The 20,307-nt window shown below is 67.6% G+C and overlaps 1 protein-coding gene across 1 annotated transcript; it reads right to left on the bottom strand.

The window, feature by feature from the left end:
- Positions 1-10,343: 10,343 nt before the first annotated feature.
- Positions 10,344-19,302, bottom strand: EEF1A2 (eukaryotic translation elongation factor 1 alpha 2). The gene is made up of 8 exons (XM_041733240.1): positions 19,165-19,302; positions 17,715-17,922; positions 15,903-16,082; positions 15,261-15,557; positions 13,744-13,894; positions 11,929-12,185; positions 11,203-11,437; positions 10,344-10,748 (listed from the first exon to the last, which is right to left on the bottom strand). The coding sequence occupies exons 2-8, from the start codon at positions 17,856-17,858 to the stop codon at positions 10,621-10,623; spliced, it is 1,392 nt and encodes a 463-aa protein (XP_041589174.1). The 5' UTR covers positions 17,859-17,922; positions 19,165-19,302; the 3' UTR covers positions 10,344-10,620.
- Positions 19,303-20,307: the final 1,005 nt, after the last annotated feature.

Here is a 20,307-nt window from a genome sequence, read left to right as displayed (position 1 = left end):
CGAGCCCAGGCCCCCGGCCCGGGAGCCGCATGGCCCAGCGGCGGCGGCGGCGGCTCCGCGCTCCTGCCGGCCCGGGCCGCGCGCGGGGACGCTGCGGCCACCTGGCTCCGCCCGCCGCCTGGGCCCGCCCCCGTTAACCCCTGCGACGCCGCGCGGGCGGAGCGGAGGGGAGGGGAGGGGAGGGGGAGGGGAGGGGAGGAGAGAGGAAGAAGAGGAGGGGAGAGAGGGGGGAGGGGAGGGGAGGGGAGGAGGGGAGGGAGGGGAGGTGAGGGAGGGGAGGGGACAAGAGGGAGAGGAGGGGAGGGGAAGGGAGGGAGGAGGAAGGGGGAGGGGAAGGAGGGGAGGGGAGGGAGGGAGGAGGAGGGAGGAGGAGGGGGGAGGGGAGGGAGGGGAGAAGAGGGGAGGGAGGAGGAAGGGGGAGGGGAGGGAGGGGAGAGAGGGGAGGAGGGGAGAGAGGGAGGGGAGGGGGAGGAGAGAGGACGAAGGGGGAGGGGGGAGGGGAGGGCAGGTGGGGAGGGAGGACAGGAGGAGGAGGGGAGGGAGGGTGGTGGGGGGAGGGGAGGGGGGAGGAGAGAGGGGAGGGAGTGAGAGGAGGGGAGGGGAGGAAAGGAGAGGAGGGGAGGGGAGGAGAGGAGGTGAGGGAGGGGAGGGGACAAGAGGGAGAGGAGGTGAGGGGAGGGGAGGGGGGAGGGGAGGGGGGAGGATGGAGGAGGGGAGGAAGGGGGAGGGAGGGGGAGGAAGGGGAGGGGAGCGGAGGGGAGAAGATGGAAGGGAGAGGAGGGGAGAGGAGGAGGGGAAGGGGAGGGGAGGGAGTACAGAGGGAGGGGAGGAGAGGAGGGGAGGGGGGGAGGGGGGAGGGAGGGGAGGCGAGGGAGAGGAGGATAGGGAGGGAAGGGGACAAGGGGACAAGATGGAGAGGAGGGAAAGGGACAGGGGAGGGAGGAGAGGGAAGGGGAGGGAAGGAGGGGTGGGGCAGCGGGTGGGAGGGCGGCTCAGCGGCTGCAGGCACTGGCCACCCCGCTCCCCACCCACTCGGGTGCCCCGGTCACCCCAGGTCAGACAGGCACACCGCCCCAGCAGCCCCGGCCCTCCCTTGGACCCTGGAGCCCTGCCAGTGCCTGGACCTCGGCAGCTGGACCCCTGAGGGGACACCTGGGAGCAGGACGGAGGGCGGCTGGGCCCTTGCTAGACCCTCCTTGAGGGCCCAGCCCACCGGGACCCAGCGCTCTTGGCCTCCGGGCGGGCCCAGACCCAGGCCCCCGAGTGCAGACGAGGCATCTGGGGAGACTTCCTAAGAGGTGGCCAGAGCTGGGCCTTGGAGAGGGAGGCCTGGAAAGGGAGGGTTTGCAGAGGCCCCTGCGGCAGGGAGAGGGGCACAGGTGGCCAGAGAGGTGAGACCTGGGAGGCTGACCCCAAGGGGCCTGGGCTTCCTTCTGCAGACCCCAGAAAGGACCTGTGGCAGGGGATTGGAGGTGGGCTGCAGGACGAGACAGAGGCCTGAGGCCAGTGGGGACACCGGTGCCGTCGTCCAGGACAAAGGAGGGCAGGCTCTGGACACAGGTGGCAGGGTGTCCTCTTGAGGGGCAGTGGACAGAGGTTGCCTCCCCCAGCCCGGGAGCCGTGGTTGGGGGCGGGGGGTCATTCGGGCACCTGCTTCTAGGAAGCCAAACCCCTTCCTCAACCCCTGAGAGGCCCCTGTGCACGCCACCGACCCTCCTCGCCCACGCGCAGAAGCCTCCCTCTGCACACCTGGGATGATGCCAGCTGCAGGTGCCGCCCTGACTACATGAGGCACCTTCCCGCATCTGCCCAGTACTGCGGGGCCCACTGAGGCAGGCCCTGGCCAGCAGCTGGCACCGCCCTCAGCAGTAACGTGGCTCGTAAAACATTACTGTGCGTGGCACCGGGTCAGCCGAGCCGCTTGCCCTTTCAGTTCCAAAGCTAGAGGCCAGTGGCCTTTTTTCCACATTCAGCAGGAAACAGAATGGTGGATGCAGGCACAGTGATCGTTTGTAAGTCACCTAGAATGTTGGGGATGCCGTGCCCCACGTGCCCCCGTGCACACAGGTGCGTCCCAGGGCCACGCTCTTGACCCCACCTCCCTGCTTCTGTGCCCGGTCGGTCGTGAGCTGCGACCACCAGCATTCAGCCAGGGTGCCCCCAAGGGCTGCAGCTCCCCTGAGCGTGTGCACCCTGCTGAGCCCCGGCTGAGGAGGGGGAAGCCCATCGGCTCAGGTCAACGGGCGGGAATGACCACCCACGTTGCAAAAAGAGAGAAGCTGCCCATGCTGGCTGCTCCCCGGCCTCTGAGCAGCCCTCGCGCCCCCTCATCTGTCAGGAGGGAGCCCCAGACTCTGTGATACACCTAAGCTGGGCCTGGCTCCTCCCGAGGGAGCCTCTTCTCGGGGCTCCACGTGATTGTGCAGTGGGCTCGTGGGGAGGCTGGGTTCACAGAGGAAGGAGGACCGATTCCCAGGTCTCACGTTTGCAAACATACGAGCACAGAGATGGGAGCAGAGCCCAAGCTCCCCGGCGTCCCGGGATGTTAGGGGAGACCTGTTGCCCTCGCGGTGTCCTGGAGGGGGCCCCTCCAGCGGGTGGGCCGGAGGGGAGCCTGGTGGGGATGCAGGCACCCCCGTGCGTCCCTGAGCCCCTGCTCCCTTGTCTGGAGCACTTGCCCCGGCAGCTGTGTCACGTCTCCCAGAGGCTGTGGCAGACGAATCCCCTACCGAGGCTCGGAAATCTCTGTTGCCTCTGTTTAGGGCGTCCTCTCAGCAGCTGCCCCTTTGAACACGTACGTTTTCCATTTTGTGCCACGGACACCTCGTCAGGATGTCAGCGACCTGGTCAACAGTGCCCTCCACCCCTGCAAGCCAAGGAGGCCGCAGTTCGTTGCAAATGCTCGGTTGGGGTGAATTCCATGCAAGAGACAGGAATTTCATTTATTTAAAAATAGATGGGAAAGCTTTCAGGCTCAAGCCATCTTTGCCAAGACTGCACTGATGGGATCCGGAAGAGAAGAGTGGAAAAATCCAGATGCACACAACACCCAGCTCCAGCCTGGAGAGAACCTGCGCGTGGCCGCGGCTGGGTGCTGTCCCTTCAGCACCCGGACCTCAGGCGCCCGCGTCCCCAGAAGCTGCAGGCCCCGCCCGGCCGACTCTGCCACCCTCCCCGGGCCCTCCCCGCCCGCCCACGTGCTGGCAGCGACCATCAAGCTGAGAAACCAGCGGGGCGCTGCTGCCCATTCACGAAGGCCAACTCAGAGCCCTCAGCCCCCCTCCTGCCCCCAAAGTGCTCCTGCATGATGCCTCCCCATCAGGAGCCCAGCACACGGGGCCGGAGCCCACTTCCCGGCCTGGCTCCCCCGCCGCTGTCGTGTCCCCCAGAGCCTGGCGCGAGGTCCACAGCGTGTGGTCCGAAGTGTCACAGCTGCTGGGGGGGGGGGGCAAATTGAGTCCCTTTTTGGGGAAACCACATGGTGACGCTTCCCACAGCGAGTGGGCCGGGTACCTCCGGGAATGCAGCCCTGCGGGTCACGACGCTCAGGAGGAGCTGAGCGGCTGCCGGTCCTGGGGGAGGGGGTCACCGTGAAGTTGGCGGGAGGTTCCGGGTCGGGCGGGGGCATTCCCGACACCCTGCTCCGGTTGTGGGAGCCAGAGCCCCTGGTGCGGCCCCAGCCTGATGCTCTGTTGACATCCTGTGGTCACACAGATGTGTACGTCCGGGGCTCCAGCCACAGGCGAGCTCCTGGGCCAGTGACCAGGGGGACCCCGGGGACAGATGCTGAAAAGCAAACTTTCCCGCTTTACCACCACCCACCTCCTCCCTTTAGCAAGGGAGCCAGCTCCTTCCCCAAGCGCGGAGCCCTCAGGGAAACAGATGATCCTGGCAGAGGCCCAGAGGCGGCGGCACCGCACCAGGCCGGGAACAAGACTTAATTTGGGGAAATGAGAAGAGACAGGCTCTCGATCCCCTAACCTGGGTCAGGGCTGTTCTTGTTAATTTTGTCATTTGGACAACAGGAAGCGCCTACCCAGACAGAGAGCCCCAGCCTCCCCTCCAGAGAATTTTCCATTATTAGGAGGAGGAAGCCTGAATTTATCCAGTTCATGGGGGAGCAGGGCAGTAAGGACAAGATTTAATATGAAAGCATTGATTTTTTAAAAAAACATCTTATACCAACGTCAATAAAAATTTAATTTATAGGTTTTTTTTTTTTCAGGGATCAGAGCTCTCAACAAGCTTCCCCGGCCCCTGGCAAACCAGCTCATCACATGAGGGAGCCGATTCAGATTTATCAGCCACAGATACTGCTTGGCACCGGGAATCCAGGTTGCCCATGATGGTGGAGACGGCCGGGAAGCGAAGGTGCTCCTGGACGCATCCCGACGCGCGGCGGAAACCACCACCCACGGTCGGGGCCTTCCCTCAAGGGAGCCCCCTGCTCGGCCGCCGCCCTGGGTCCACAAACAGGCTGGTGTTTGCGAGGTCGTGCCCGTTGTCGTCTGGGCTCCACGTAGACGGCACCTCGACCGCCCCTCCCGCACCTCCGGGCAAATGAAAAACCTACGACAACCGTCCAGGTGTGTAGCGGCTAAAATACCAGGCCCACGCTCCACGGTGACGGCAGCGTGACCAGGCCCCTCGAGCGTCTCTACCTGGTGGGCTCCCATGGCTCCCACAGCACGTCGACAAGGTCCCATGGGTTCCTCAGCCCCGGAATCCAGCCCTGCCCTGCAGCTCTCAGACCACCCCCTGTGCCCCCCGCCCCCCACTGCTCCCCTCCCATCCCCCCCACCCCGTCCCAGGCACACAGCACTGACCCTCAGGCCCGTGCAGGATCCTCTGTATGGGATCCCCGTGTCCTGGGCCAGGAATTCTGCTCCCCCATCTCCTCGGGGGTGGGCCCTGCCTACAGGTCTCCCCAAAGTCCACACTGCCCTCCTCAGTCCCAGCTCCTCATCATAATCTGAAGTTGTTACAGATTTGCTTGCATTTGCTTGCCTCCTGTTCATCTTCCCACCGGACACAGGCAGTGCACACACTCCCAGCCCCACGCACACACGCACACCCTGGTGCACGCACAGCCCGGCCCGGCCCACAGGGCTGCTCTTCAGCATTCCTTGAATGCCAGCCACTTTGTTCTAGGACTAGACGCCGCTTCAGCCTCCAGGAGGACGTGCCCTCGCTGACCGCCTGGGCTCGCGTGGCTCGGGGGCTGCAGGGTAGTTCACGGGGGACGCGGGCAGCTGGAGCTCAGCGCCATGGAGACCGGCTCCCTGCCAGCAGAGCGGTCAGCTGCCTGCCCACTCACAGGCTGTCAGCGTCTGGGCCCTGGCTGCCCGCCCACGGCCGGCCCAGGCCCATCTGAGTCCTTGCTTGCTCGGCCAGATGTCCAGTAGGCTTTGGACGGAGTTGTCCGGCCTGGGGCAGGGCCCAGCGGCTGTCAGAGTCCCCCACGCACCCCCTCACCCAGGGCAAGGTCACCACCTGCTAAGCTGGGGGCCGGGATAGAAAGGCTGGACTCTCTGGCCAGCAGGCCCGGGGCCCGCCGGCCCGCCCAGAGCTGGGGTCCTCGGCCAGCACCAAGGGCTGTGCTGGGATGGCCCCGCTGAACCACCCCACCAGCATCCCTGAGGGCAGGCCCTGTAGTGCCGAGGAAAGCCCTCCCACTCCCACGGCACAGAAGTACCGATCCCCCCGCACGTCAGTGGTGGTGGTTACACCGGGACTGGTTGACAAGGTCTTCTCCTAAAATGCAAATGTTCCTGGTAAGTCAGCCCTCCGCACCTTCGTGTGAAACGGCGCAAATACAGGGACTTTTCTCCCTAAAGCTCCTAACAATACCCAAGCCAAGGGGTGAGCGTTCCCATGGGAAAGGAAGCAGGAACCTCGGATGGTGGGAAGGAGGGCAACCGTGCCCCTGCCGGCGCCTTGGGCCCACCAGCATCGGGGGAAGGGCCAGGCTCCCCCGGCGGCCCGGTCAGGGCGTCAGCAGCACGTGATCAGAGCTGACCCGCCGGCCCTGTCCCTTCCACGCTCAGGCTCTGGCTTGCTGACAACCACTTCCACCTCGTTCTAGAACAACGGAGTCTTGGCTGTGTTTCACGGTTCACGGGCTTCGTTTACACGTGCGGCTCTGGGCAGGCTCCGTCCCCCTGCCGAGCCTGGAAGTGGGGGAACAATAGCGCGGACACCCCAGGGCCGTTAGGACAGCGCGGGTGGGGGGGGGCCTGTGAGCCCTGGAGCCCCTGAGCCGACGCCCAGCAGGAAGCGCCTTATGCAGCAGCACAGCAACATCCTCAACCACAACGAGGAGGAGCCTGCGCGGGACACGGCTAAGGCAGGGGGCCGGAGCACGCGGCAGCCAGCGCCCCAGGAGCGCCCCAGCCCCGCAGGGGAGCCCACCCGGCCCTGCCCGCCCACTCACAGACCTGGAGGTGAAAGCAGAACCGCTTCCACTCCCCCCCTGGGCCCCTTCACCCTCCCCCCCTCCCCACTGGTTCAGGCGCTCCCCCTTTCCCCGCTCGCTGCACCCACCCATGGCCTCAATGGCAGCTGGTGGTCACCAAACCCCGGCAGGCCGGTTGGGCGCTCGGGGCTGGCCCTCCCGGGAGCCTGCGGGCTCCGAGCTCCCTTCCTGCCCAGGGCGCCCACCTCCACTTCACCCGGGACCCTCGGGCAGACAGCCCAGAGAGGACGGCCCCACTGACCTCTCCAGGCCCACCCACTCTGCCCACCCCTGCCTCGGGCCCCCTCAGCCCCCAGTCCGGGCCCAGCGTGCCGTGATGAGGCCGACTGGGCCTCCATGGGCAGTCACCGAGCGGGACTCCCAGCCCCTGAGTCCGCGTCTCCGTTCCTCTTGACTCACAGTCGGCCCCGACCCTGACCCTCCTGCACGGCCTCCCCCGATGACCCCACAGCGACACACCAGGAGCCGCAGGCCAAGCCAGCAAAGGAACCAGCACCCGCATCTCTTACTGACACCATTCTCTGCCCCCCACGGACTCACCCGGCAGGGTCGGGAGCGACCCGGAGACCATACCCCTGACCCTCTGGCTGCCCCGGGACCGAGAAAGTGCCCAGCGCAGCCTGGACCCAGCCCGTGACAGGTGCCGCTCAGGGGCCGGGATCTGGCACTAGACAGCCGGCGGCAGGCGGGTGATTGTGTCCACGCACTCACACTCCTGCACAGATATGCGTGCGCATGTGCTCTCTCCTGAGCCGGGGGCCCTCCTCGGGTCCACTGGGCGGGTGCACACGCGCACACACCTACAGGCCCTCGTATACACACGGGCACCGGCTCCCACGCCCCGGGAACCACCCAGATACACTCACGCAGGCACGCGGGTCTATACTGGGTGCACACCAGGGGCACACGCTTCGTGGCACGTCACTCGTGGTCCCACTGAGCCCCCACAGCTACTCACAACAACCGACGCTCCCTTGTGGGAAACCCCAAAATCCCATTGCGGAGGCTCCGAAGCCACCGGCCAGACACAGAACCGTCACTTCCAGGGCCACCCTGGGCCCCGGGGGAGGGTGACAAGATGTCTTCCACTCTGCGGGGAGGGCGCCGGGAGCCCTGGGCAGGCAAGGGCAGGAGACGGAGCAGATCTGGCCCGGGCGGCAGGACCCCACAGGCTCGAGGACTCATGAATTTTTCAGAGGCCCCGGAAGCGAAGACTGAGCTGCCGTCAGGTCCTGGTGGGTCCTGCCCTAAGTTATTCACAGCCCAGCAGAGTGGTAGCTCCCGGCCGGAGGCCCTTCGGGTGCCAGCTCCCCGAGCCTGGGCCTGAGCTGGCCCTGTGGCCGCCAGGCAGGGCACCTCTCTGGGCCCCCACGTTCTCCTCCACGGCCCAGGTGCGTGAAGCCTTTGGGAGCACCCACCTGTGTCCCCAGCATGGGCCTGCAGCCCCGAGGTTGGGCCTCCGCACCCAGGGGCACCGTCGAGCTGTGCCACCGTCACCCACCACAGCCCTGTCCGGATCCCACAGGGCTCCCCAAGGTGACACACTGCCCCCCAAGCCCAGTGGACCCTGCCTCCTACCCTGCACGGCAGCCCCTGCCTGAGTGGGAAAGGGCCACCCCCCACTGGACCAAGGGCCACCCCCCAGGTCCCCCCGTGCCCCAAGCTTGCACCTCCGTCTTACCCCTGCGGCCCCTCAGAGCTGGGCAGCGGCAGAGGTAGGAGGGGGTCAGCGGGCCGCACTGTGGGCGCTGTTTGGTGCGGCTCCTTTCACCACCTGCCTGTCCTTGACGCCTTGCCCCCTGCACTGCTGCTGAGGTCTGTGGCTCTGAGAGTTCAGTCCAGGAACCTCGGGTCCTAAGAACCTTCTAGAAGGCCCTGGAGGTCAAAGCTGTTTCCACAGTAATACCAAGGTCACATGAGGGGCTGTGCTGGTTCCCCGCAGCCCCCCTGGGGTAGGTGTCCCCCCCTCCCGTCCACCCTGTGGGTGTGGGCAGCTCCGTGAACAGCCCGGGTTCACCCCCCCACCCGGCCCAGTGCTGGATGCAGGGGGAACAGCCTGGGGAGGAGTGCTGCCCCCACGGGGGCCCAGAGCTGCCGCACCCCCACCAGGCTGAGGCCCCGGGTCCCCTGGCCTTCCCATGGGCCCCACTCTGAGGTTGGCATGGGGGGGCCGCGAGGCCCAGAACCCTGCTGGGCTTCAGACCCGAGTGCCTGGACATTCCTGGGCATGTCCTCCTCACCTTCACCCCGAAAGGAGGCCCAAAGCGCTGAGACCCTCCCCAGAAACCCCACGCTGCACCACGGGCAGGACCCTCGTCTGCCTCAGGCTCTGGTGGGAACGAGCGAGTGCTCCCACCTCTGCCTCCACACCCTCCCGTGTGCCCTGGCGGAGTCCGTGCCCCTGGCGGGATCTGTGACCCCATCCCAGGAACACAGCCCCCTGGAGGGTCCGCAGCGGGGCCCTGCGTCTGGGTGGGGAGGCAGAGCTGCCAAGAATGGGGACGGAGGGTGAGGGGCTCACTGTGGACCTTCCTCCCCAGTGGGGGCTTATCTCACTCCTGCGCTGCCCCAGGCTGAGAGTTTTCTCCTATGGGGGCCCAATCCTAACTGGGCCAAGCCTGTACGGACAACTTCCTGGGGCAGACAGTAGGGACGCCAGGTACCCCCCTGGCAGTGACAGTAGCAGGGGAAGGGGGTGTGCGAAGCACCTGGTCTCCTAAGGTAGGGTCGCAGACAAGGTATATGGTCAAGTTCAAATCTCAAAGAACAAATACTTCTCAGTGTGAGTCCTGTGCGCTGTGTTCATATTAAAAAACTATCGACTGTTTGTCTGAAATCCCAGTTTGCCGGGGCTTCCCGTGTCTGTGTTCGCCTGCTCGCCGCCCCCTCCCTGGAGGCCCCTGTGGGTCCATCCAGACCCTTCCCGTGTGGGTCGGTGTGGCTCTTCCTTCTTGTCCCACTCTTCCCGCACCCTCCTGGGAGCCAGGCCCACCTTGGGACAGGTGGGGGGACGCTGGCAGCCTCAGCCAGTGGCCTGGATGTGCCCCTGCGGAGTTCGGGCCCCAACCCCTGGAACCCCGAGATGTGGCCTGTGTGGCCGGCCGGGCTCTGCAGAAGCAACTGCAACGTGGATCTCAAGATGAGATTACCCCGGGTTATCACGGAGGCCGTCACATGCCAGGGAGGTGACACACGGAGAAGCCATGTGACCCGGGGGCAGCCACCAGAACTGCAGGAGGCGCGGAATGGACCCTCCTTAGAGCCTCTGGGGGGAGCGCGGCCCTAACCAAAGCCTGAATTTTGTCCCCCTAGTGGTGACTTTGGCCAAGGAGAGAGGCCGCTGCTGTGGTTTTAAGCCACTGGTTGGAGGCCATTTGTTGCGGCAGCCCAGGGACACGGAGCCGGCGGTCCCCGGTGCCTGCGGGAAGCCCCCGCCCCGCCGGCCCCACGCTGGGGGCTGCTTTCCTGGAGCAGCGGTGGCGGGCAGGGGGTGGTCCTTGCCAGGTTCGGGGAATGGGGTGCCCAGGGCCCCGCTGGGGAGCAGGGTGCCGGGAGCGGAGCCGGAGCCCGGAGGGCGAGACCCAGGACGGGAGTGACCGCCAGGGTGGGGAGGAGACAGAGAGCCCTCAGCCCCCTCTGTGGACTCGGAGCGACCCATGGGACCGCTTCTTCGTTTCTTCGTCCCAGACGCCCCCAGGGGGGCATTTCCAACCCCCCCACCCCCTGCAAGCCAGACCAGCTGGACTGGGGCGCGCCCCGGGCCAGGCCCGCGGGCGGGGGGCGCAGACGCAGGTGGGACCCCGGGCAGGGATGGGGCTTGGGGAGCGCAGGGCGGGGCGGGCCCCCCAGAGGCAGGCGCACACGGGTCTGGGGTCGCTCAGTTTATTGGTAAAACGGGCACTGAGCGCGCGGAGGCGGGGCGCGGAAGCGGGGGCGGCGGGGGCGCTTTTCCTCTTAAAGAACTTCCACTGGACCTTGATGGCGAGCATCCAGTCGCTGACCGAGAGCTTCTTACAAGCGGAGGTGCAGACATGCGCCTGGCGGGGGGGCGGGGCGCCGGGCCGGGGGCGGGGCCGGGGGCGGGGCCGGGGGCGGGGCCGGGGCGCGGCGCCGCCGGGGAGGGTCGCGCCGCGGGCGCCCGCGCTTCACTTGCCCGCCTTCTGCGCCTTCTGCGCCGACTTGGTGACCTTGCCCGCGCCGCCGCTCTTCTTCTCCACGTTCTTGATGACGCCCACGGCCACCGTCTGCCGCATGTCGCGCACCGCGAAGCGGCCTGCGGGGAGGGGGCGTGAGGGCGAGCGGCCCGGGCCCCGCCCCCGCCGGGATGCAGAGCGCAGGCGCACTCGCGTCGCGCATCCTTCCCCCGCCCTCCACCGCCCGCGCTTCCCGGGGCGCGGCTGGGCGCCCCCGCCCGCCCGAGGAGTGTGACCCGCTAAAGCGAGGTGGCGGGGAGGACCGTGGGACGCGGCCCAGGCGTGGTGGGCGCCCGGGGACCCTTCGGCTGTGGCCGTCGTCCTCGGGGCGTCTGACCTCCGCAGACCGTGGCGCCTGGGGCCTTGTCTGCAGGGGACACCACCCAGGCCTGGCCAGCAGGGCCACCTGCGCTCCACGGCAGGGAGGCCGCCTGTCTCCCGCTAAACCCTAAGCACAGCCAAGGGCAGGACGCCCTGGGCCGCGCCCCGACCGGGCCACCGGGCCGCACCTCCCGGGACGCCCGCCCAGCTCACCGAGAGGCGGGTACTGAGAGAAGCTCTCCACACACATGGGCTTCCCAGGCACCATCTCCACGATGGCCGCATCGCCGGACTTCAGGGCTTTGGGGTTGTCCTCCAGCTTCTTGCCCGAGCGCCGGTCGATTTTCTCCTTCAGCTCGGCAAACTTGCAGGCAATGTGAGCCGTGTGGCAGTCGATGACCGGGGAGTACCCGGCGCTGATCTGCCCTGGGTGGTTCAGGATGATGACCTGGGAGAGCAGGGGCGACGAGGGCTTCAGGCCGAGGGAGGCTTTACTGCCCGGGCCTGGGTGCTGGCCATGAGGGCCAGTCAGGCCACAGGGGACCCCACCCCTGACATAGGCGCCAGGGTCCTCATGAAGCCTCTGGCAAGCCAAGGAGACAGGGGTGCTGTGAAGGGCCAGGGGCCCGGGCTTGCGCGGTCTGCAGAGGCCGGAGCTGCGACGGGGGAGGAGAGACTGGACCTCGAGCGCTACACCTCGGAGGTCACACAGGGTGCAGTGAAAACAGAGAGAATCCAGTTTACAGAGATGTCTCTGGCCTTACATAAAACCACTCTCAGGAGGCCTGGGCCCCCGGGGCCTCGGTGGCCTGGTTGGAAGGCCAGAGTCTGGGTCCTCCCAAGCACCAGGCCAAGGGGCTGTCAAGGACTCTGCTAATGCCAGGCAGCCACGTCACCGGGGACAGCCCTGCTCCCACCCTTGAGGGAAGGGCCGCCCACCTGGGAGGTGAACTGGGCAGCCTCCTGGGGTGGGTCGGACTTGCTGTCCCCACACACATTGCCTCGACGGATGTCCTTGACCGACACATTCTTCACATTGAAGCCGACGTTGTCACCAGGCAGGGCCTCGCTCAGAGCCTCGTGGTGCATCTCCACTGACTTCACCTCCGTGGTGATGTTTACAGGAGCGAAGGTCACCACCATGCCCGGCCGAAGGATGCCCGTCTCCACCCGGCCCACAGGCACGGTGCCAATGCCTGGGGAGGAAGGGGGCAGTGAGGGGCCGGTGGGGTGTGGCCCCAGAGATGGAGGGAGGGGATGGGGAGACCCCGCAAGGCAGACACGGGTTCAGACACAAGTGGAGGCTCCCCTGGCCCTGTCAGGAATAGAAGAGACTGAACAAGAGAGAATGCCCAGGAATGCCTGGGCAGGAGCAACAGGAGGGCGACATGGGCCTTTGCCCTCTCTTTAGAGGCCCCTCTGGACCTGGAGTCCTACCCCTGCCCCAGGCGGCAGCTGTCCCCTGGAGGGGCACTGTAGGGACCCCTCCCTCCCTGGACTCCCCTCCTGGGGAGGCAGCAGCAGCAGAGTGGGCGGATGAACAGCCCACCCAGGACTCCCAGCCTGGCTTTGCTGTTGCTGGTGTCGGGGGGGCCACCCCCAAAGGGGCGGGTGCTCCACCCCTAGTCATGGACCTGCTGCACTCACGTGGCTGCCCAGTGGGTGTCTGGTTCCCCCCCCCCACCGCATGTGTGGAGGGGAGGCTCCACCCCCACATCCCTGGTTGTGATGCGACAGAGACAGAGGCTGGTGGCTGTTCTGTGTGCCAGGTGAGTGCGTCACCCCTGCCCTGCCCTGCCCTGCCCGTAGTCCCCGGACTGGGAGTCTCCAGCAGTGCCCCTCAGGGCCTCGTGCTTGTTTATGCTTGCCCTGTCATCTAATGAATAGACTTTCTCATGCCTGGAGCTGGACTAGATCGTGTCTCCCACAAGCCTGGGACTGTCATGGGGGGGAGGGGACATGTGAGTTTCCCTTGTGCCACCCACTCCTGCCACAGGGCTGAGTGCTTATCTGAAGGGGAGAAGACCCTGAACAGATGATGGGTGGATGGGTGGGGGTGGATGGATGTGTGAATGGATGATACGCAGGTGGATGAGTGGGTGGGCGGGTGGATGGACAGATGGATTGTGAGGGTAGACAGCTGTGGGGATCGACAGGTGGATGGATGTTTGGATGGATGCATGGACAGGTAGATGAATGGACGGGTGAATGGACAGATGAATGTGTGGGAGTAAATAGCTATCTGGACGGAGAGATGGATGGAGGGATGGATGGATGGGGGATGGATGGAGGGAGGGATGGGGGATGGATGGATGGGGGATGGATGGAGGGAGGGATGGGGGATGGATGGAGGGAGGGATGGGGGATGGATGGGGGATGGATGGATGGATGGATGGGGGATGGAGGGATGGAGGGAGGGATGGAGGGATGGATGGAGGGATGGATGGGGGATGGATGGATGGATGGATGGGGGATGGAGGGATGGAGGGATGGAGGGATGGATGGAGGGATGGATGGATGGGGGATGGATGGATGGATGGATCCACATGCATATGTGGATGGTTGGATGAAGGGATGGAGCATGGATGGGAGATGGACGGATGGATGGATGGTCCCCAGAGTGTACAGCACTGGGGAGGAGGCAGATAACTTGGCCTCAGAAGCTCCTGTCGGGGCCCTGGGCTCAGGGGCGGGGTGGGCGGGCCAGGCGCCCACAGTGGAGCAGCAGGTGGCCAACACTGAACCCTCACTCACCACCAATCTTGTACACGTCCTGCAGCGGCAGACGCAGGGGCTTATCTGTGGGGCGTGTAGGGGGCAGGATTGTGTCCAGGGCCTCCAGCAGGGACACGCCGCTGGCGTTCCCCTCCTTACGCTCCACTTTCCAGCCCTTGAACCACGGCATCTGGATGGGAAGAAGGTATCCATTGGAGGGAGAGACCTCCTGCACCCTCGCTGCCCTACACCATAGCCCCACGGCCTCCCGGGACCCTCCAGGAATCCCGGTGGAGGTACCTGACCTGAGGGGGGCCTGGGGAGCAGGGGAGCACAGCCCCGCGCTCTCCACTGCCCGATGGCCAGCTGTTTACCCACGTCCATCACGATGCTGCACGGCTGCCCCTGCACCCTCCTCACCCCCCAGTTCACACTCCCAACATCACGGAAGCCTTGGAAGAGGTCGGGGAAAAGATGTGGAGCCCAGCCCCGCTTAGTCCCCCTTTCCTGCAGCCCTCGGACCCCCCCGGGCAGGGCTGGCACCGGCGCGGGAAGGGCTGGAGGCTGGCCAGCGGCCAGGCCAGAGGCAGAGAGTCCACGCGGCCCCCAGCCACTGTGCCAACCGTCTCCGGGCCCGGCTGGCCCTTCCCTGCCCAGGGCTTCCCGGCAGCAGACCCAGCGCCCTCCTGGCATGGAGCCCCCCGGCCCGCTGGCCACGGGCAGGCAGAGGCGAGGGGCCGGCAGCGCCGCCCCGTCCGCCCCGTGGGACTGGGTCCTGTGGAGGGCACAGATCAGCAGCCAGCTCCCCGAGCAGCAGGTCAGGAACGGGACGCTCTAGGGTAGGGCGCCCTGTCCGCCTCCCGGGAGGGTGGGGAGTGCAGTCCACTCACCCGTCGCCACACGACAGCCGTGTGGGACCCACACCAGGCAAACACGCAGCCCAGCGAGCCGGGGGCGGGGTCCCCAGCCTCGTCCCCTGACCACAGGGCTCCAGGACAGTCCCCCTGGCTCTTCAAGGGCCCCTCCCCGCCCGCAGCACCGGCCAGAGCAGACGGCCGCCCTCCTGGGCCAGGGGCGTCCTCTGGCCCCACTGTCCAGGCACCTGGTCTCAGGCCCTGAGAATTCCTCACCTCCCCGAGTGCCCGCGCCGCAGCTGCCCGAGCCACAGGCTTCCCACTCGGCCGGTGGAGAGCGAGCCCTCGGCCCCTCCCGGAGCCTAACCTGCCCGCGCCCGCAGGGAGGCTCCTGGCAAGGTGAGGACGGCCGGGCAGAGCCCCCAGACACCGAGCACCGGGCCTCGGACCCGGCGGCACTGCTCCCGCGCTGCCCGCCGGAGGGAGCACCCCTGGCCAGGGAAGGGGCCTGTGCCGGCCTCGGGGGCCACAAGGCCCGCGCCCCGAGCACGAGCCCCACACGGAAGCGAGCACAGCAGGGCGGGGCGTGGATGCCCGGGGGAGCCCGTGCCCTGCCCGCGCCTGATCCGCGCCCGGGCCCCGGCTCTTGGGGAGGCCCCCAGCAGCCCCGCGCCCGCCCGCCCGCCCGCCCGCGGCACTCACGTTGGGCGAGGGCTCCAGCATGTTGTCCCCGTGCCAGCCCGAGATGGGCACGAAGGGCACGGTGGCCGGGTTGTAGCCGATCTTCTTGATGTAGGCGCTGACCTCCTTGACTATCTCGTCGTAGCGCTTCTCGCTGTAGGCCGGCTCCGTGGAGTCCATCTTGTTGACCCCCACGATGAGCTGCTTCACGCCCAGCGTGTAGGCCAGCAGCGCGTGCTCGCGGGTCTGCCCGTTCTTGGAGATGCCCGCCTCGAACTCGCCCACGCCCGCCGCCACGATCAGCACCGCGCAGTCCGCCTGCCCGCAGGTGGCCGTGAGCCCCGGGCCCCTCCAGGCGGTCGCCCGGGGGTGGGCCCCAGGGGTCTCGACCAGGGGCAGCAGCAGGGCCTTGTCCATCCGTGTGGACGGCCGTCTATCTGGGTCCGTGTGTCTGTCTGCGACGGCGGCCCTGACCCACGGCCCCTCCCGGCCCCTCTGCCTGGCTGAGGTGACGGGCACCTAATCATTCTCTGGGGGCGGCTCTGTAGCAAGTGGGGCAGGGGGTGCCTGCTCTGGCAAGGAAGCGGAGGGAGCCCAGCCACCCCCCAGGACCCCAGGGCCCTGGCCCCTCGGGTCCCCTTGGCCCCCCACAGCCCCGCCCACCTGGGATGTGCCGGTGATCATGTTCTTGATGAAGTCACGGTGGCCGGGGGCGTCGATGATGGTGATGTAGTACTTGGTGGTCTCGAACTTCCAGAGGGAGATGTCGATGGTGATGCCACGCTCCCGCTCCGCCTTCAGTTTGTCCAGCACCCAGGCATACTTGAAGGAGCCCTTCCCCATCTGCACAGGTGGGGCATGGCTTAAGGAGGGACCCGGGACTCAGCCCGCTGGCCACGGGTCCCCCTGGGCCACGGGAGCATTCGCAGCAGAGAGGCCTGGGTGCCAGGCTCCCTCACTCCCCACGGGGCCCTAGGGCTCCGATCGTCTGTGGAATGAGGGAGCCCGGAGCAAGGACCCTGAGGAGCACCCAGACCTCAGCCCTGCCCTGCCGGGCCCTGCCACCCGGTGTCCGCTCCTGCCCTCTAGATGGTTGCCATTCGGACGTCCTCCAGGAGGTGGCGCAAGGGCCTGGGAGCCAGGCTTGGAGAGAAGCCACCAGGCCTTTAAACCCCTCCCCTGGCTGAGGGCTCCCCTTTTTCCGCGCTGGCCACCCCCAGCCCCGGAGATCCTGCATCAACCGGAGGCCCACAACGCCACCGTCAAGGTGTCAAGCCCAAAACACAAAACAAAACCCTCTATGACGATTTTTTTTTTAAGGGAAAAAAGGGAAATTGGATGAGGTTGCATGTAAGGGCCTGGCTTTCCAGCTCTTTCTACAGACAGCCAAGGCTTCCAAGTAGCTCTAAGGCTCCACCTGCAGACACCTGTGCCCAGCCCGGCGGAGACCCCCACGCCCTGGGCCAGAGCTGAGGCTGCTGCCCAGCTGGACAAAACCCCCGGCAGGGCTGTGCATGGACAGGGCTCTGGCCTCCAGGGAGGCTGCCCGGCCAGGAGGGCCACCCAGACAGGGCCCAGGGGGGACCCAGCGAGACCTGAACCAGGCATCCTGCAAACCCCCACAGCCTCCCCCAGCGCCAACCCGGCATGGAAGGAGGGAGTGACGCAGCTTTTGGGCTCAGGCGCGGAGGGAGGCCGCCCAGCGCAACACCCACACACTCACTCTGAGCAGGGTCAGCCCAGGCCGGCAACTGAGGCCTCCTGGGCCCAGGCCCCAGCCCATCATCCAGGAAAGCACCCTCACAGCCACCCAGACGGGGCCTCTCCTGGAGCCCGGGGCTGGGGGTAGAGGCTGCAAAGGGTGGACACCCACTCCGTGGTCACTTCCCACCCACGGGCTCGGCCACTTAAGAGAAAGGAGGTCAGTCAACGGGGCCCCCATCATCGTCACGAGGCACACGAGGCAACCAGGACCCCCCCAAAAGAGCTCCACCCTGGACGAGCAGCCCTCCCCAGCCCAGCCTGAGAAAATGGAGCTGATGGGCTGGGTGCCCATCAATCAGCTATTAATAGCCGCCCTGAGTCCTGGCCCAGCCCTGGGACAAGTGAGGGCATCACCCCCTCAGCCCCGGAGACACAGGAACCCCACGCGGGTTCCAGGGTGCTCCACCCCAACTCGCCAGAGGTTTCCAGAGCCAGAAAGGCTGCCCCCAGGGCACCTCCCTGACCCGGGGGCCCCTCCAGCAGGCCGGCCCTGCCCCACTCCAAGCACATCCCCGGGGAGGCTGTCCCCAGGGCCCCCATCCCTCAGGTACTGGCCCCCAGGCAGGTCCTTTAGGGCTCGTGCCCCCTCGTGCCCCCTCGCCCTGGGGGAGGTCAGGGGAGCCTCATGCCCCAGAGTCACTGAGCGCCAGCCCGGCCACCACGTGGGCCTGGGGCCGACCTCTTAGTGGGCGGGGGAGGGGACAGGCTCACCTCGGCGGCTTCCTTCTCGAACTTCTCAATGGTCCTCTTGTCGATGCCTCCGCACTTGTAGATGAGGTGGCCCGTGGTGGTGGACTTGCCCGAGTCCACGTGGCCAATGACCACGATGTTGATGTGGGTCTTCTCCTTGCCCATGCTGCCCGGGGGGGTGGGGAGGGGCTGGGACGGCCTGGAGCCCTGTGGCTGGGATTCTGGGATTCTGTGGGGTGGGGCGGGGGACAGGTGATGGGGGCCTCAGAGAGAACCCACAGACGCTGCCCGGCACACCCCTGCCTGCAGAAGGGGCAACGTTCCCACATCTGGCGGGGCGGGAAGCCCCCTCAGCCGCCCTCAGCCTGGGCCTGGCCCGTTTGGGTCAGCCGGCAAGCCCCCACGGTCCAGTGCCCTCCAAATATCTGGGTGTCGTGCCCACAGGGCGCCCCGAAGCAGGTTAGCCCCCCTCTGGAGAGATGGAGAGACACCAGGCTGGGCGAACCCCATGACCAGTCAGGAGCCTGGTGATGAGTCACCCTGCCCTGCTCTCCAGCGCTCGGCCCTGCCGCCTGCTGCCCCACCAGGAGTCCCGGGCCCTGAGCTGCCCCCCGCCCCGCCAGCAGGTGGCCAGTGCCCCCTGCCCCTCCGTCGTCCCCTCACCCCTGCGGCGGCCCCGGGGACAGGCTGGGCCCCAGCTCCCGCAGGGCGGCTTGCACAGCTCGGGCACTCCCGATCGGAGGGGCCGGGGGCGGCCGGGGGCAGGGAGGTGGGGTCCCTGCTCCTGAGAGCGGGGAGGAAAGTGGCCCCAGCAGCCAAGCTCAGCGAGCGCCAGACGGAGATGCCTGCAGCCTGCTGGGGGAGGGGGCGCCCTCCACTTTTCCCTCTGGTCGGCCCCGGGGTCACAGCCCCTGCCCCATCCTGGAGCTCAGGGCAGAAACCTGGGCAGCCCACGAGGGGGGACAGGTGGCTGGGCGAGGGGAAGCAGGTGCCCACAGCGCACCGTGGGGAGCCGACACCGAGCCTGGGCTCCTGGGCCCGCCAGGGTGGGGCCGGTGCCACTGCCCCCCAGGTCTCGCCGCCTCCCCGGCCTCGGGATCCCCAGCTGCTCCCAGCACTGACCACCCTGCCCCAGCCCGCGGGGCCCCGGCTGGTCCCAAGGTCACGGCGGCAGGGCGCTCGCCGCCACCCAGAAGACGGTCCTGCCGCCAGGGCATAAACAAGCGCCGCCGCGGTGCCCCCACCCCACCCCGACCGCCCGCGGGGCCGACCCGGTGCCCGCTGCCCGGTGCTCGGTGCCTGTGCTCGGTGCCCGGTGCCCGGTGCCCGGTGCGGGGAGCCGCTGGCCGAAGCCGGAGCGGGCAGCGCAGCGTCGCCAGGTGCCGGCCGCCTCCCTGGGCCCGGCCGCCGGGACAGAGGAAGCCCCGGGAGCGCCGGGGGCGGAGGCGGAGCCGAGGCCGAGCGTCCTTACCCGGAGCCGAGGTCTCAGCCAGAGGGACTGGCGGCGCGGCGCCGGCGGTTTTATCTCTCCAGGAGGGGGTCCACCTATTGACGGAGCGGGCGCAATGCACTGCGCCCCTGCAGTACGGCAATGCGGTACCGGCGGGGGCGGGGCGGGCGGGGCGGCCGGAGCCGAGGGATGCGGGGACGGGGACGGCGGGCGACAGGATGCGGCGAGGGAGCGAGCGCCCGGCGCGGCGCCAGACCCGGAGGGAGTGCAGGCAGGGAGAGAAAGCGGGTCGGGGCTCGCCGGGCGGGGGTGCAGGGGGGCGGGGACGGCCGAGCCGGAGCGAGGGGGGCCGGGGGAGAGCAGCGCAAGAGATGGAGGCCGGAGGCCGCGCCAGGCTCAGGCCCTCCTGGACGCAGAAGGGGTGGGGACGGCAGGGCCAAAGGCAGTGCAAACCTGAAAGGGGGTCCTTGGGGACAGGAAACCGAGGTGGGGACGTGGTAGGAGCAGGTCAGGCCTGCGCCAGGAGCGGGGGCTGAGCCCAGCTCTGGGGCTCTGGGCCGTGGCCCTGGGGGGCTTGCCCCCGCCCTCCATGCTTTGATGCCTGGTGAGCAAACGAAGCACCGTTGTGCCTCCCAGCGAGGCCCCGGAGCCCTGGGGCCTTCCTCCTTTGGGACCCTGCAATTGCTTGTTTTCAGGGCCCCGTCCCCGTGCTTCGGCCACATGAGTCACCCTGGCATGCCCCCAGCCCGGCCCCACAGCACGGCCCGAGAACAGTGTCTCCAGGGTCCCCCCAGCTGGCCGAGTGGCTCGAGGCTCTGTGGGAGATCCACCTCAACCTCCCGCCCCTGCTGTCCACCCCGGGCCTCTGTCCACGCAAGTCTGTTCCCAGAGCCCACCGACACCCTCCAGGCTGCCCTGGTGCGCGAGCGGGGAGGGGCCCCGGGCAGGCAGAGTCCAGGCTCTGGCCTCACTCCTGGCCCCCGTGTGACCAGAGTGCGAAGCCACGGAGGGGCCAGTTCTGTAGAAAGTGTGTTGCGGGGGGGTCTTGGAGGGTCCAGGGCAGCCCAGGGCAATGGCCAACGTGGGTTCTAAGGAGGGAACCAGGCAGGCCTGTGCTGTGTGAAAGCCCGGGGCGCAGGCCTCTTGGCCCCCCGCACCTCTCCC

The sequence above is a fragment of the Vulpes lagopus genome, chromosome 18, assembly GCF_018345385.1.
Source record: "Vulpes lagopus strain Blue_001 chromosome 18, ASM1834538v1, whole genome shotgun sequence".
NCBI classification, from domain to species: Eukaryota; Metazoa; Chordata; class Mammalia; order Carnivora; family Canidae; genus Vulpes; species Vulpes lagopus.
Note: the sequence above shows the minus strand (reverse complement) of the source record. Positions and strands in the feature narration are given on the sequence as shown.